General features: G+C 43.8%; 1 protein-coding gene across 1 annotated transcript; it reads right to left on the reverse strand.

Annotated features, from left to right (window-relative positions):
- Nucleotides 1-789: 789 nt before the first annotated feature.
- On the reverse strand, nt 790-13,534 carry DACT2 (dishevelled binding antagonist of beta catenin 2). The gene is made up of 4 exons (XM_036379763.2): nt 12,968-13,534; nt 7,480-7,612; nt 5,787-6,074; nt 790-3,365 (listed from the first exon to the last, which is right to left on the reverse strand). The coding sequence occupies exons 1-4, from the start codon at nt 13,532-13,534 to the stop codon at nt 1,567-1,569; spliced, it is 2,787 nt and encodes a 928-aa protein (XP_036235656.2). The 3' UTR covers nt 790-1,566.
- Nucleotides 13,535-16,760: the final 3,226 nt, after the last annotated feature.

Here is a 16,760-nt window from a genome sequence, read left to right on the forward strand (position 1 = left end):
TGACTTTACATACCTTTTACTTTATTAGTTTTCCACAAATCATTTGAAAATTGAGTAGTTTCAAAATATAAAATAGCTTCCAAATAGAAGGCATTGGGTGAAAGTTGTCTTTCAATATTTCTGTTGGCTACTGAATCCTTGGAGTAAACAATCACTCTTTTACCCAGTTTCTGCAAAGCACTTACCTTTTGTTTCAGATCCAGTTCAAGCAGCTGAATGAGGTAATGCCTACATCTCCTAGGCTGGGAATGTACTCAGACTGAGCACTGAAATAGGGCAGGCGGATAATACCTGCTCTTTTGTAAATTCAGGGTGAACTTCAGCTCAGTTTCCAGATTGCAGCGCTCAGGGGAAAGAATTAGGACTGCTTCTCTGAACACAAAAAATTCATTTTGTGAAGAAGTCACAAAATTACTTCTTCAATTTAGACACTGATACAAAGCTTCACATCAGTGCCCTTAAATGCATTCAAAACACATTACATATACATAAATATATGTTTTAAATTAAGAGTTTCTTCTGAAAAAATTGCATCCCTTTAGGTGAGTCAGTTAAACACTACCCTGTCCTCAATAAAAATACCATTTTCAAATTCTTTCATTTAGAAGCAGGTGCTGAAAAAGCTTTCCTGAGGTAGAGGGTGAGTTGACCCTGGTTCTGACTGAGCTACAGTGATCCTCTGAAAATAGAAAAGAACCCCTCTGCACAGTGATCATAAAAACATAGAACTATTTTATATCAGAGACCAGAATAACTTTCTTTAGACATCAAAAAGTCAGACAAGCATAATTTTCAGTACATTAAATAGTATTTATTGAGTTTGCAACTTCAGGGGCAAAGCTATTATCTCAGTCCCAGCTAATCACACACTGTGGCATGTGGCCCTCATGTTCTTTCATCCATTCAACAAATGAACAATAACATGGAACATCGTAAAGAGGGGGGTTGAAAAAACAACCCTATGCTATTTTGAAAAAAAAAAAATGAAGCAAACTGAAGTCTTGTTCTCATTCACAAATACACTTGCCTTCTTGATTAAGCATACTATGTTTTTATGGAAGAGCAGATTCATCCTCCCAGTGTTTGGGAGAAGGTATAGGATGGCTGATCTGAAATAAAATAAAACTGTAGGGAACAGAGTTTTTCCATATGACCACAATAACAGCTAGATGGTTAATACAGACATCAGACTGCAAGAGGGAAGTACACTTTCTTCTTAGCAAGTCTTTATGTCTGGACTGATTCTGTGGGTGCATATGGTTAAAAAACCACCAAGGGCCTGCCTGTAAAATCTTACAGGGGAGGTTGTTTTCATTTTCACCACGTGACCCTTTTGGATAATAAAAAAGTCATCACATAATATACATAGAGCTTCATATTTACAGAATAAATTGCAAAAGAGGGAATTACATACAGTGACATTTATGTCCAGGCATTAACAAACAAGATCCCTTGTGTAGACTCAGGGATTATTCACAGCTCCTTTAAGAAAGTCCTTTTATTTTGCAAATGCAAATAGACATCCAGCAAGATGTCTCACTGTAAGAAATAGATGCTTGCTCTCCCTTACACCATGGTCATGACCTTCAGAGAGGCAGGTTGGAACCTCCTTATCTTCTTCTTTAGTGCCTTTGAAGCTTTGATGCGACAGATTTTGGGCACTGGAGGAAGAGGCTTGGCAGAGTCCTGGACAGTCACGGATTGTCTGACTGAACCTTCAGGCCAAATCAGCTCACTTTCATCCCCCTCATCATAGTCAAGAGCAAGGCTGCTACTGTTACTGCTGCCATCCCAGTCACCTTCACTGGACTCGCTGTCCCCGAACCGGTTGGTTGTGAAATCGCTGACCTCCCCTTCGCTGGTCTCTGCGATGGTGGAGTGAAAGAGGGAGGCACACTCTGCAGAGTACTCAGAGTGGTCTGACTCGCTCTTGGCACAATCTCCGTGCTGCTGCCCCTTGGAGCGAGCCCTCGTGCTGACGGTGCGCAGGACGCTGGCTCTCCTCGCTGGCTGCCTTGGCGCTCCCAGGCCAAAGCTGGGAGCCAGGCCGGCCGGCTGGGCCTTGGCAGAGATCTCCACTGTGGACTGCCACTTGCGCTGCTTCTTCCTGCTGCCTGTGTCTGCACAAGCTGCTTCCAGGGAATACAGTGCATTGGCAGAGGCTCCGTAGAGCTCTGGCCTGGACGGAACAGTGGGGAGCCTGACCTGCACTGGGAACAGACTGGACTCTGAGCATGATCTGCCAGCCATGTCACCAGAATATGAAGGTCTCCGCATGAGGCTCTTCATTCCTTGTGGTCTTTGGAGCTGATTCCACTCAACAGGCAGCTTGGTGGCCCCATGAGACCCTCTCACCTTCTCCATGAAGAAGGCTTGCTTCCCAGGCCGAACGACCTTTTCACTGTTCCTCCTCTTTATCTTCACTGCCTTTGTTTTGGAGCTGGCAAACTTTACCCGGACTTGATGGGATTCTGCAGGGACAAATTGAGCATGGACAAACTCAGCTCGTGCCACTCGTTCATGACCCCCAGTGTAAGCCAATTTGGCATTGCCACACCTTTTGATGGGCAGTTTTTTGGGTGGGACAGCTTTAGCATTCCAGGTGTCTGGACTAGAGTCCTCTTGACACAGCTGTGAGTATGACAAACTGCGCTCCATGCTGCTGTCTGTTTCTTCTGCCAGAGGAGAGCCCCTTGCTGCTGACTTGGCCGGATAACAACTATTCACAGCTGATGGCTCTGTGTCAGGCTGAGTGGATGACTGCTCTTCATTCATACAGCTCATGGTCTCCTGCTGCTTGGCACATTCCCCCTCTGGCACCTCTATTGACAGCTTCCCTTCAGCTTTGTTACTCTCCAGAGAACTCGTCTGTTTTTCCAGCTGGCTACTGGTGCTGTTAATTTTCACTCCACCGGTGCTGGGGGTTATAATGAATCTCTGGTGCATTGCAGCTGGCTGGCTCTTTGGTGAAACCCACTCACTGGCCTCAGCCCGACTGCTCCCTTTGCATCTCGTCAGCTGCAGCAATTTATTGATGTAACCCCCCGGCTTGACCTCGGTGGTTGGCCTAGTCTTAATCAAGCTTGGACCTGTTGTACTAGGCATAGGTTTGCTGGGAGGAGCTTGGAAGTCTGATTTTGGGGATGTTCCCACCAGGGAGAAAAGGGGACTTTGTAAAGCCACTGCATGGAGGGGGCTTGGGTAAGGATACACATCAATGCCGTTCTTGGAGACCAAGTCATTCTGGAATTTGGGGTCCATGCTGAACATGTGCATGTCTCCATTATGGCACAGAGGCAACATGGATTTGGGGTCCATTTCTTTCTGAAATCTAGTGTCCGCTGGAATAAGTCTTTCCAAGTCACCTATATGGTGGATGAAAATAAACAACCTAATTAAATCACAGACAATTACATTCAACCTGGTTCATGCTAGAAGTGCTATATCAGAGAGATGTGATAGCTTTTACTAAAATCAGTAGCATGGATAAAGAAAGTAATTTCAGTCTTCCAAGGTCAATGAACTACTTTAAAGCTTTTATCACCTAAGCCTAACAGAATTTAAAATGCCTTTTAATGCCAATAATAAAACTCTTACCTTTGCAGGAAATTTAAACTGCGCTACTTGGATGAAAGTAAATCTGTGCATATACAAAAAAGTCCTAAAATGTCACAGACCAGCAGGAACCCAAGTAGACAAAATTAAGGGATTATTTTTAGATCTTAGCAGAGAAGTCATAGAAGAATGAACTGAAGAATCTTTATTTTCACAGAGGAATAAAATCTAAGGCTAACTACTCAGGCACGTGGCAAGTGCAGTCCCTGAAGATGACATTTATAGACACCAAAATTTGGAGTATTGTCAAAGATGCTGTAATTTACTCTTCTTGACTGCAGCACCCTCCTCCCAGCAGCATCTCCTGTGCACAGAGAGGAGTGGCTGTGTTCTTGTGTGAAGAAAGGTTGCTCCATCCAGACATGTCATTCAACAGAGCACTATGGTGCTGCGTTACCTCTGGGATCAAGAATTCTGGAACCAGTTAGCTTGGATTTTACTGTACTACAAAGCAGACTTTAGTGCCAACAAATCCTCAGCTAACCAATGTCGTGGGTGCTCCATGCTATCATGAAACTCAACCATCCCATTTAACCACATCATTCACAAACTATGTGAACAGTCACATGATGACCATCTATGTCCTGTCACAGCAAGCTTTTAGAAGACTGCAAAATTCTGGAGTGGTCTGCATTGTCCTACCCATGCACAGACCTGCCACAACAAAGGTTAGGATGACAACCTAACAACCTAATTTCATAACAAAAATTCTTTAGGAAATTGTTGGCAGTGTGCAATGCTGTGCTCTTTTGCAAACAAACCAGGAAGGAGTCAAAAGCATGTTGTGCTTGCAATGTCTCAGTAAACTTTCTGCTTGCCAATGAAAGAAAAGGCAATTGGTCTGTACTTGCAATTTCTTCTAAGGAGAGGAAAAGATAAATTTCTTCCCCTCTCCAAATGATAATTTTCTGAAGTAAAATCTTGCTTCACTTCCTGCAATGTGGTCAACTTTGTAAGAATTGTTTCTTCAAAGCTATACCCACTACTACCCCATTACTTTTGTTTTTCACTGTGATGGAAATAAGAGGCTTTAGCCAGGAGTAAGAGCTGAAGGAGGTCTGCAGTCTCTCTCCCACATCCCTGCTCAGTATCAGCTTTTTTGTGCTAGTCTATATTAAAGAAAACCAACCAAACATAAAGCCCCTGGAGTCTCAGAAACATGTTTCAAGGAAGGAAAGTTTCTGAGAGCAAAATGTCTGCAATCTGAACATGGAAGCCATGGGTCATTAAGCTCAGCTTCATCCCCAGCCTTTGACAAGCCTTGAAAAGACTTTGCTTTTATGCTGTAATTACTGTCATCCTTTCAGGTGTGTCTACACACCTAAGTACAGAATAGGTGGTCTTTGTTTCTGTTCCAAGCAAGCCAGAGGTGAGTTAAGCTCAGGTAAAGCAGCTGTGGGAATGATTCAAGAGTGGCACAATACTTGAAATTATGTTCCCCTTAACTTCCCTGTTTCTATCATGGAACCACTACACATCTTGCTGGATCACTCTAACACCAGATTGCTTTGAGGCTATGGAAGAATCTGTGATAAAAAGTGATACAATGTCACTTTACAGAAGGTAAACAAGAGATATGGAACATTAATAGACTTGTCCATTTCGTTGAAGGTATGATGCAAATTAATGGCTGATCCACTTTTAGACTTATGACTACTCTCTAGATAGTCAATTAACTTTTGGAATTTTTTGTCCTTAACTGTACATCATAAATTATGAAAAAGAGTCATTGTTTGAATCAATGTTAATTTGTGTAAACAGGGAATTTTGAGTTTACTTGAAATCTTTCATACATCCCTGCACTTTCACACAAGATATTTCAAATACTGAAACTTAAAAAAAAATCTCAATAATCTTTACAATTTTATCTCATGCACTAGAGTATTCTTCCATTTCTGGATGCATAGGTCCTTGTATTTGTTACTGTCTCATCCACATATTTTTTATTGATTCGTTCTAGTATTTGTTACTGTTTAAAAATATCTGGAGTATGGAGACACGGGGAAGTGGGACAGTAAATGGTTTGGCTCTGTGATTTTGATCCACTCTCACTTTGTGTATTGAAATTGAGAACTATATATTGATTACACATGGCTGAACAAGGTCCTAAGAGTAATAACCAGGAATCTGCCCTTCTCTAGAATGAAGTACCCAGTTCTGCTATTAATTACCTGTGGAAACTGGCCTTGGTCTGGACCTGGCAGGAGTCCCAGAAACATCTCTGCTGGCTGCAATCCGACATCCATCGCTGCCATAGGCTCCCTGCTGCTGGAAGCTGGTGGTGTGCACAGTAGTTTCATCTGCAGACTTGGGTCGGTAATCAAACACACTGAGCCTTGCTTTAGGGTGTTGAGAGCTGGGTAAGAGACTGGTGTGGGAGGAGGAGATAGACTCACTGTACACAGAGGTGCAAGAATTGGAGAGTGAACAAGAACCACCATCGCTCAGGTCATAGAATCCTGCAGAGTATAAATAAATAGGATATTTCATATATACAGCAACTAAACATGCTCTGTAGAAGAAAAGTGCAGAGAATAAAATAGATCTTCATTTGCTATGTGCCCAAAAATATGATCATTTATTAAGGTAACATCAACAGAGGTATACTCTAATTCAGCCAACCTATACTGGGCTTCTACATATTTACTTAGGTCCTGAGCCAGCTTGGCACACACATGCCTGCTTAGTTCTGAGGGTGGGATGGGATGAACTGCTGCACCATCATGCCCAGTTCTTCACTGGGGAATCTCTTTGGGGATTATGATGCAAATGGTGTAAGAAAGGGCCCTCTGACACTGTTGTAACTTGTACTAGGTGCATACAAGCATGGATTAGATGAGTGGATTGGACAGAGCAAAACTAGCCTGTGATCAGAGGTGCCAAGTCTGTAACAGCTGGAATGTCTGAGGGCAGAGAATGGAGACTATCTTCTCTCTCCAGGTATTGAGATAATTTTCAGTAATTCTGGAAACGTTAAAAAAGGCTTTGTATAAATTCAAGGTAGGAAATTTTATTATTCCTCTCTGTAACAGAGAAGGAATATTTTCTTTTGAACTGTGCCTAAGTGAACAACTCCTGAACTTAAACACACAACAGAAACTTGCACTTTTTACATGCCTTTTAAGTACCAGGCTACAAATCTGTATGTTGTATTAAAAAAAAAAATCCACTTGTCTCACTGAAGACTTGAGGCTTTGCAAAAATTCTGTTTAAAAGAACTACTTTCATTGTGTCTGACTAGATAACAGAAACCGGTTTTGACAGACATCCTAGCTATAAAAGCCTGAAGTACAGCTCTCTCTGTGAATCAGACCAGAAACTTGATACTCAGTATCTTTCTGTCCATGAGAGCTCTACTCTGTTGGGGTAGTTTTTCTCAATGTCTTTTAATAGTGCTGTTTTGCTTCTACATAAATTCATTTGACAGGAGCAGTGCAATAGTGATTTTCAAAGTCCTAGTGAGGTTCAGAATCCTCCCTGGATTCAAGCAGAGTGTTGATATTGGTCTCCACTTCTTTTAAGTAGTCTAGCCATTTTACTAATGGTCATTCTACACTGCAGAAGGTAATTAATAAAGTAAATCTGTCTCCTTCTCCTTCCATGTGTGGCTACAAGGTTCATTAAAAAAATGATTAAATAATCCAGAAAGAATACTGCTTGAGTGAGTGAGCACTTTCTAACTAAATCAACTTTGCAGGAAAATTCCAGCTCTGTGAGCCCACTCTGTGCCAGATGACTACTATCCACCTCAGCCATGGGGCACCGTTTTTGACCAAATAATACAGAGAGTTTTGCTTAGCAGTGGACAATCTTCAATTCTCCTAGCACCATACTCCTGGGAATAAACAGCCAAGTGCACATTACCTGAGCTGGGCCGGCTGTCACTATCCAAGTATTCACTGGAGGTCTTACTGACATCCAATTTCAGCTCACTTATTCGCTGGTCTAGCTGATCCAGGTGGCTTTTCAAGCCGACATCCTGTCTCCTCAAACGAGACTAAATCAAGGCAAGAAGGAGGAAATGAAGAATAATCACAGTTAGAATCTCAGCAGCAATGCATGAATTCAGGCCATCTGTGCCAGCAAGATCCTACTCTCATGAAGTGTTTTCCTTAGCTAGGGACTGTTGCAGCTGGCTCTCTGTAATGAGACTGACCTAATGGACAAGGACAAAACATTTTGTTTCTTCATATATATTGTCTTCTTCCCAGCTAAACATGTTCTCAAAACTCACTCTGAAGGTACTTTAACTTTTGGCTTTTTTGTTATACCCATGGCAGGAACTGTACCTCTAAATATGACAAAAGTCTTTTAACTTAACATATCTTTATTGCACTGCACGTTGCCATATGCTGGATCTGAGCAGAAGAGGATGTAAACCTTATGGATTGTCTGCATAAACTCTTAAGATCTGCCAGATGAAAGGAAACCACTGTGGCTGAGGCATCTTATTGCCCTACCAAGTAAAGGCAGCATGCCCACTCCAGTAAAATCCTTGGCTTTGATGACACGTCTTTATAGTTGAAGGATACAAGGCAAGAATTGTGACATCTATTTTACTGCAGGTTTTCCTTGCTTGTCTTGTGGCCAGATATCTCCTCCCATTTCCTGGAAGGAGAAGGTGGCATTTGAATATAGTGGGGAAATTACTGTATTTAAAACAAATGATGAATAATCCTTCAGAAGCCAGCAACTAGATGTGTTGCCTACTGCAGTCAGTGACCAGGCTGATCTGAGGTAACAGCTCCTGCAGTTGCTCGCCCAGTGTTTATGCCGTCAGCTGGGCAAGGCAGATGGCCAGGCATGAGGTACCAGCCAAAGAACCACAGTTGGTTTCTGTCACAAACTTCTCACGTGACACCTGGCAAGTTATCTAAAGCCCTGCCACTATTTAGGCAGCTTCTAATTATATCACACCTCACCATCCATTCTACAGTACTTTATAGAAAGGTGGTCTCTTGAAGTTGGTTGTAAAGCTGCGCTCAGCCCTCAAGGGGATGGGTTTCAACTCAGTAATGGTAAGAAAAACATTATTAAAATTCTTCTTTATGTGTCCATTTCATATTTAAAAGCACAATTGGAAGCTCTAGTAGCATTTCCAACCTCAAATATATAAAAATAAAAAAATCTATGTCCTTTGAACCAATTAAAGTATCTTAAAATTAAATGACATACAGAAAATCAAGATCAGTATGCACATGTTTTTACCTCCTTCCTTTTGTAAGAATTATTCAGCTTTTAACATTTGTATAGGTTTCTCCATAGCTATAAATACTAAAAGAAAAAAAAGCTAAGATCCTAAGGTAATCAGTAAATTATTAGAAATTGTAGGAAAAAAAATACAGATGCCTTGAGTTTCACAAGAGAACTCTTGAGGCTGGTGATGCTGCTGAGAAGAAAAAAAAAATCTATTTTTAGCATGCTTTTAAAGAGGATTGGAGGAACATATAAGACACAAGAAATAAAGCCCTTTTTGTTAGAGTCACACATCTAGAAAAGTTTGAACTCAAGAGGCTCATTACTGCTTCCTAGGGAAATCCACAGTGATTTTCCCTGATTTCCCTCTTCCTGTTTCACATAAACAAAAAAGAAGGGAAGAAATGGATAATAAAGGAGATTTTCTATTCCATCTGAATGATGGATGTATGACCTCCTCAGTACTTCTTTATTTTGTGGTAAAAAAGCAAAACCATGCCATGCCTTCTTCAATCCCACCTACTCAGGAAATCACAAAGTTTTGTTTCCATGGCTGGAATTAATTGTTTAATGATTAATGTTTTGCCAGCCAATCCCTCAGTCTGTGGTTTCTGATTAATGACAGAGAGGCCACAAGGCTCTCAGGTACTCAAACATTATTTATTATACCTCCAGGTTCTGTCTGCGCTTTCACAGCATTTTAACCAACACACATGATTTACATCATCGTTTTTAACCCTTTTATGGTGCCTCACACCATTAGGTTTTCATGTTTCCAGCCACTGACCCAGCTTTGATCTTTCAGTTAACTACTTCTGCACTCTAAGAAGAGAGGCATTCCTCAAACCATTTGGATAAGAATGACCTTTCCGGTGTGTTTGTTTCAAACTGTTATCGCTCCAATACCCACACTGGGCAGCACTCAAAACAGTAACCCCTAAATACACTCTTCCTCTATTCACCACATGAATTTTACATGTGACAAAACCTTGCAGGTAAAATCGTCTGTTTGCTTTGGGCAATGCAGCAGTGAAGACTCCTGGACACTACACAGTGTGGGACCAAACGTTCCCAGTCAACATGTACTACCAATGGGCTGCAGTTTTGGGGAGGCAAATCTGGAGTATCACCATACCACCCATTTAAGTCCCTCGTTTAAAACATGTTTTCTTCTATTTAAAATTACCTAAAGGGGAAAAAAATCTGTGTAAAATGCAGGGTACCAACTGTTTGCTTTTATCTATTCAGTATAATGTGTCCCTTCTCACATTTTTATAACATCATAAACCACCTGAAAGCTTGCAAAACAAAATAATCAGATTCAAATAAAATAAAATAAGGTTTATAAATATGTCCTCTGAGGAAAGAGCTGAGAACATACTGGATGTTGCAGGCTTCGATATCCACCTACACTGACAGCAATCATGGATTTTTTTCTTTGCATTAGCCTGAATTTGCATCTCTTTCCTCTTTGTCACCATGATGTTTGGCTAAGAGAAGTTTAGCACCTTCAGGATCTCTGATAGTGGGTGGCATTACTTAACTCTGCTCCTCTTCTGCTACAGAATTGACCCTGCCTGTGCTGTAGTAATTCTCAGTTGCCAGAAAAACCTTGGCCACCAAAAAGAGCCACTGGTTAGGGCAAAAAAGGGCATGACTGTTTGAGGTAGCAGACTGCCTAGAGCAGAGTGCTAGAAGGCCAGCTGATCACTCTCTGGTAAATGTTGTTGGGGAAGAGACTGAGATTCTGGAATGGCATCCACATGTGGTGTCTATGACATTTGATGGCTCTGCTCTATTATTCCCAGTAGTCAGATCAAGTCCTTAAGGTTTCTGCCTCTGCTCTCCTGTTTCTCACCCTACCATTATAGAAGAAGCCTGGCTTGACTTTTTATCTGCCTTGTTTCCATTGCTAAGATGCCTTGAGCCACTTTCAGCTGACACAGCTTTCTCATTCTCTGTTGTGAGGACCAAACTTTTTATGAATTAAACTGTGACCACACTAAAGCTCAGGGCTACAGTCCTCCTTGAAATCTGGAGCAAGGTGCACTGCAAGGAAAAGTTACATTTACACTGTTAATGAGTTTCTCAATCTGAAAGTTTATAGAGCAGCAATCACATACTGTGCCCTCCATGGGCCAACAACAACAGTTGTTGCTGCTGAAGATCTATCACTCCTTGAGTAATGCTGTGCTTTGCATCTTCTGTTGTTTTCAGTTTTAACTTCATTTCCTGCAATCATGAACAGAACTTTCATGGGTTTTAAGTGCAATACACTGCTCATGAGTCACTGGGAAAGTTTTAAGCCTGTGGTCACTGAGATCTGTGAACTACTTCTAAAATGACTGTGAAAAGCCTGTTTTCAACTGGGTTTACTTTGCTATTAAGGAAATTTGAGGCATGTACCTCTACTCAGATACACATCTGCAATTTGTAGGGGGGAAAAAAAACAATAAAGCTACCAGGAGGTCTGAACAGTACAGTTTGAAAAGCCTCCAGCAGCCACGGGTCAATCAGAAGAGCTCTGTATTACTACTTTAAGCACAACTGTATTTTTGCTGAAGAACCTATACCTGGATTTATGTACTTCTGAGTCATTCTGAATCTTTATGAACACTTCCCTCCCAGGCATCCCAAGAGACACGTTTCCTATAATTGCACTGTCACCTACTGGTGAAATCGTCCCTCTCTGGAGGTGTGCAGAGTTATTCCTGAGTCCACTCAACTGCATTTCTAAAGGGCAGCAATTAAAGGGCAGCCTCTTTTTCCTTCCATTTTAATAGCTAGTTTCTCCCACGTTCTTGGAAAGCCAGCCTTGTAAGGTGCAAGTAAAATCCTGACAAATTCATCTTCTATTTTAATATTTTATTTGAAAAATACTACGACAAATGAGTAATTACAGCACGACAGCTGACACGAAAAGAAGTACAGTCTCTATCATCAGAGCTCGTTGTGTGATTCTGTTACCCCACTGGCCTCAAACAGGCAATAAATGCCTTAAATTCTTTTGCTCAATTAAAAAAAAAAAAAAGTAGAGCCATTACTTAAGACTATCCGTGACGGGTAATCAAGTGGCTGGCTGTCCCCTTGTCTTGTATTTTCTTAATTTTATCAAGATATGCCCGTAGCTGTGTTTTCACACAGTGCTGGCTAGGTTTCCCTGAAGGTTAAAGCCCATTTTATCCTGAGATGTTGCCTAAGAAAGCTGCCTACGGGGAGTGAATAACCCTTCTGTTTTCACACCTGATGGATAACTGATGGCCAAGACTTGCACCAGTACAGCGAGGAAAAGGATTCTGAATTAAGTCTGAGTTTACTGAAGTGTGTAATTGCCTATACTAGAGATTAAAGCCCTTTACCCTTTGATTATTGTCTCAACTATGAAACTCGGTTCAGCTACAAATCAGAATTGTTTTTTAGTTTCAAAAAAACCTCTGTGTAAGTGGCCGGTGCAGCACTTCAAATACAAGGTCTGGCATTCAGTTATTCTTCCCTTTTGATCATGCAATCCGTGGAAAGAACAAAGTACTCCCGTCCCACGAAGCGTTTCCTGGCGGATGGGCTCCCGCTGGCGCACAGCAGTGCGCACTCCCAGGTGGAGGCGCAGAGGTGTGCGCGCACCCACCCACGCAAACCCCCGAGCGCTTGTGCAGGTGTATCCCAGCCCGCGTGTCTCTTGATCTCCTATGCAAACGGCTGCTGCCACTGAGAGGTGAGCGCTGTATTACTGAAGTTAATTATCGCCTACTCCTCGGCTCCGATGAATGAGCGGTGCCGGGTTAACAACTTCTGCCCCACCGCTCCCGCTGGCACGGCGCCCGCCGCCGGCACTGCCCGCTCCGGGCCGCCCGGGCGAGCCCCGCCTGAGCCGCGGCAGCGCCCGCCCGCTACAGCGGCTGCGGCGGGGCTCGCCCCGACCGCCCCGGCCCGGCCGCTCGCCCCTGCCCGCGGAGGAACCGCGGCCGGCGGGGCGGGAGCAGCGCAGGGGCCGCGGCTGCAGCGCCTGCCCGCCCTCGGTGCCGGTACGGCGCCGGTGGCTCCCGAAGGGGAGCCGGGTGTCTGACAGCCCAGGGGCGCTTCCGTTCGCCGCGCTCGGCACCGCGGCTGGGCTCACGGAGCCGGGCAGCGGGGCGTCCCGTGCACTGCGGTCCCTTACCAGCTGCTCCTTCAGGGCGGAGAGGGTGACCTCCAGACGGTGCTCCTTGCTGTGGGCGGACAGGGGCTGCTGTTCTCCGCCCGCCACCGGCCGCTGCGGCATGGCCAGGGCGGCCCGCACCAGCTCCCGCTGCTTCTCCCGAAGCACCTGGAGCTCCTGGAGGCCGGCGAGGGCCGCTTGCAGCCTCTCGCCCACCCGGCTGCGATCCCAGCCGCCCGGCCGTGGGGTGCCCAGCAGCATCGTCAGCGCTGGGCCGCGACACCGGCCATGGCAGGGGGGCGGCGGGCAGGATGCGGGGCTGCTCCCGCCCCGGGCCGTGCCTGCGCTGAGGGCCCTTCGCCCCCCTCCGCCGCTGGCACCGGAGAGAGTGAAGCGGAGCCGTAGCGACTCCTGCGGTTTTGGAGGAGAGGTGGGGACGGGGGAGGGAGAGAGGGAGGGCGGGAGCGAAGGGAAGCGGCTGCGGCTCCAGGCAGCGCCGGGGCCACCTCCCCGGTGGATACGCGGGGCTAGGAGCCAGTACCCAGCGCTCCCTCCGCCCCGCGCGGGGGCGGCTCCTGCCTGCCCCATCCCTGTCCCTGCCTCTGCCCGGGAGGCTGCCCTCGCCTCGTCCTCCGCCCCAGCAGCGAAAAGGGATGGGGTGCCCGCCCTCTCCCGGCAGAGACAGGGGCCGGCGAACCGGCATAGAGCGCCGGGGTGAGAGCGCCCGTTCCGGCCAGGAGCGGTGCCCGGAGATGCTGCGGAGAACGGAGCTGAGCCGGTCGTCCTAATGCTGCCGCTGTAAATTAAAGTGATGCGAGGACATGGTGCGAAGAGCGCTCGCGGGTATAATAACGCTTCCATCGCAAGAACGTGGCGCTTGTGACTCTATCCCTTCTCCTCCTGGCTGGTGGTGCCTCCTGTCAGGCAGAGGCACAGCACTGGCACTCATCTTGCTCTCCAGAAATCCACCCAACTGGGATCTCACTGCACAAGTTCGCTGTCTTATACTGAATTGCTGAGTCTCACTTTGGAAGCAGGGCAGAGTTCTGTCTTGTGAGGTTAAGATGTAGTTCATTCCTCCCTAAAGTCATTTGAAGGGCTCAGGACGTGGTTTGAATGGGACATGAAAACACAGTTGGCCATGGAAATTCAAGAATGTAGTGCTGTTGCTACCAAGAAATGCCAGCATTTAAAGCTCCCAAGACAGGCAGCTGCAGCTTCTTCAGAGGTAGCTGCTTAGCAAGCAGCAGAGACAGAATGCATAATCTGTAGTGATGCAGTAGGGGACAAGAAGCCCTGGTAGCAAGAGTCTGATGAACACAGTAGAGACTATGCTACAGGAGACATAACTTTTCTGCTGCCTACACAGAAATAGGATGTATCTACAAATCCCAAGATCACTGTGTGCCACACTCTTGATTGATGTAATGTCCAGGAAGGTGTATTATTCTCCATGAAGCAGAGATCACATGCAAAGCCCATCTGTCCATGGTTATCCTCCTTTCAAACTATGGCATATCTTTAAAAGCTAGCACCTCTAATTTGAATGCTACTTGTCTTTGTGCTGAGATAGGAATTGGGTGAGTGGGAACCAGTTGCTCTGTCATCTGTTCGTCACGTAGTCTCTTCTCAACACCACATGTGGGTGGCTGTGTCCACCACTGAGACCGCAGCCAGCTTATCTTTTCCTGTACCAGTCTCCAGTTTTAGGAGTGTTAGAAGTACTAGAGCAATGCCAAATCCTCCTTCTTCGTGGGGCAGACGGGCAAATTATTCATGTGTTTGTTTACAGTCCTGTACAACACATTTTATAGTCTCAGTAAGACCCAAGCCTTGCTTTCATTGTGTCCCTTTGAACAGTTTTCCTGTAACTTGAAGATTTGAGAACAGTATTTACCTTGCAAAGTTGATCTTGTCAGAAGGGGTCCCAAGAGGCCCTACTCTGACAAATTGTGTAGGAATATTCACAAATGTCTCCAGCTGCAGATGGAACAAGAATGGCTAGTGGTCATACAGTGCTTAGTTAAAGTGTGTATGTGGTATGACTTGTATAACATCATCTTAGTAATGTTTTTTTTGTTGTTGTTTTGATTTTTTTTCTCTGTAATGAATACTTTTGCTTTTTTCCCTACCCATTCTTCTCATGGGGCTCACCTGCACAGAACAATGCCTCAGTGCCATGATGACTGAACACAGCTACAAGGTGGCATGAAAAATGAAGTTCGACACTGAGATGCTCTTGAAGGTGCTGACAAAAGACAGCATGAAATCCTGCCACCTCTCAGATGGAGAGGGGCAAAGAACCAAACAACCATCACTGGGTGGCATGTGGCAAGAATTTTGCAAAATGCCATTAGAGGTATGAGAGTGAAACATTTTTGTCAATCACTTGGCTTGGCACTTGTTAAAACAGACATACAGTGCAGTTCCTTATTTTATTCAAACCATGTTCTAACATGACCAAAAACAAGTCACCAACACAACTACAAACCATTTAGTATATACTTCATAAGAGAATTAGATATTATAAGGTCATACCTTTTTCTTTTTTTTCCTTCTTTCCTTTCCAAGGAACTGTTATCCCTAGCTCTTTGTTCTTCTTCTTTCATCTTTTTATCTTTTCATACCTGAAATCCCAAATGGGCTATATCACAGCAGTATCTTTATTCTAATCAGCTTCCTTATTATTTCCTCTGTTATACTGATTACTTTCTTCCATAGAACCCTTATGATTTCACTTAATCTTTTCAGAATACTCAACAAATACCTTGTGTTATCTGATTTCTGGGGGAAAGCATTAAAGGTGTGAATCGCCCCCAGATTTAAAACCATGTGATTATGTGGGGGAAGGGTAGTGGCAAAAGTGAAAGTTTCATAGCAGGGAATTAGAAAATTTCTGCTATTCTTAATTACTTACAGAGAAGAATGTTCAATATTGATACTCTAAATTTTCCCTCGACTTTAAGAATTACTTGAAAAAAGTTACCAGTCTATATGTAACACCTTGTTTTGCTGCCCAACTTTAGCACACTGAATCCAAATGCTTATATATTGCTTGCACTTTTCAGGAACCAAAAGGTTTGACTTTTCATTTACATTATTTTAATTCCATTCATTTCAGAAACATTGCTCTTGATTGATGTAAGACTTGGAATAAAATTTCTGTTTTCCACCTACAGATCCTGAGTTAAATAAATTTAATGGAAAAAAGCTGTAGTCAAGGAATTATATGATTACAAAATCAGACACCAAAACAGTAGGAAATAAAGCAATTTGTCTACATAATCTAATTTAAGTTCTGATTTGTCTGATATTATTACAGTGTTGTTCCCTGGGTCCTTTCTTCAATAAGTGTATAGAATGAAAGATACTGCTCAGTGTTCTCTGTCCTCATGCTCCAACCTATGCTTTATTTACTGCTGGTCATTTAAGCTATGCTTTGCTAATAGAATTTTTTTGTGTTTTAAAACTATACTTAGCATTCTAGCTATTAAGTGCCTTACAGTATGAATGAATGAATGAATGAATTGTGTCTTTACAACATCCCAAAAGGTATAAAGCTGCTCTTGTTTAAGAAGGCAAGACCTGAGGCACTGAGTTTCATTACAGAAATGCTCATTCATTTTGGGTGCCCACTGGAGATGCCTTTGGCCTTCTTTTTCAGCATACTTAGTGTTATACAGTTAACATATATCCATCTAACTGTTCCAAACTTCCCTTTAACTTAAATTCCAAAGTTCCCTTTAACTTCTTTTCCAGTTCTGAGCACTCAGCACTTTGATAAATTGAATACTGGGCATTCTAATTTGTATCT

Source organism: Molothrus ater, chromosome 3 (assembly GCF_012460135.2).
Source record: "Molothrus ater isolate BHLD 08-10-18 breed brown headed cowbird chromosome 3, BPBGC_Mater_1.1, whole genome shotgun sequence".
NCBI lineage: Eukaryota > Metazoa > Chordata > Aves > Passeriformes > Icteridae > Molothrus > Molothrus ater.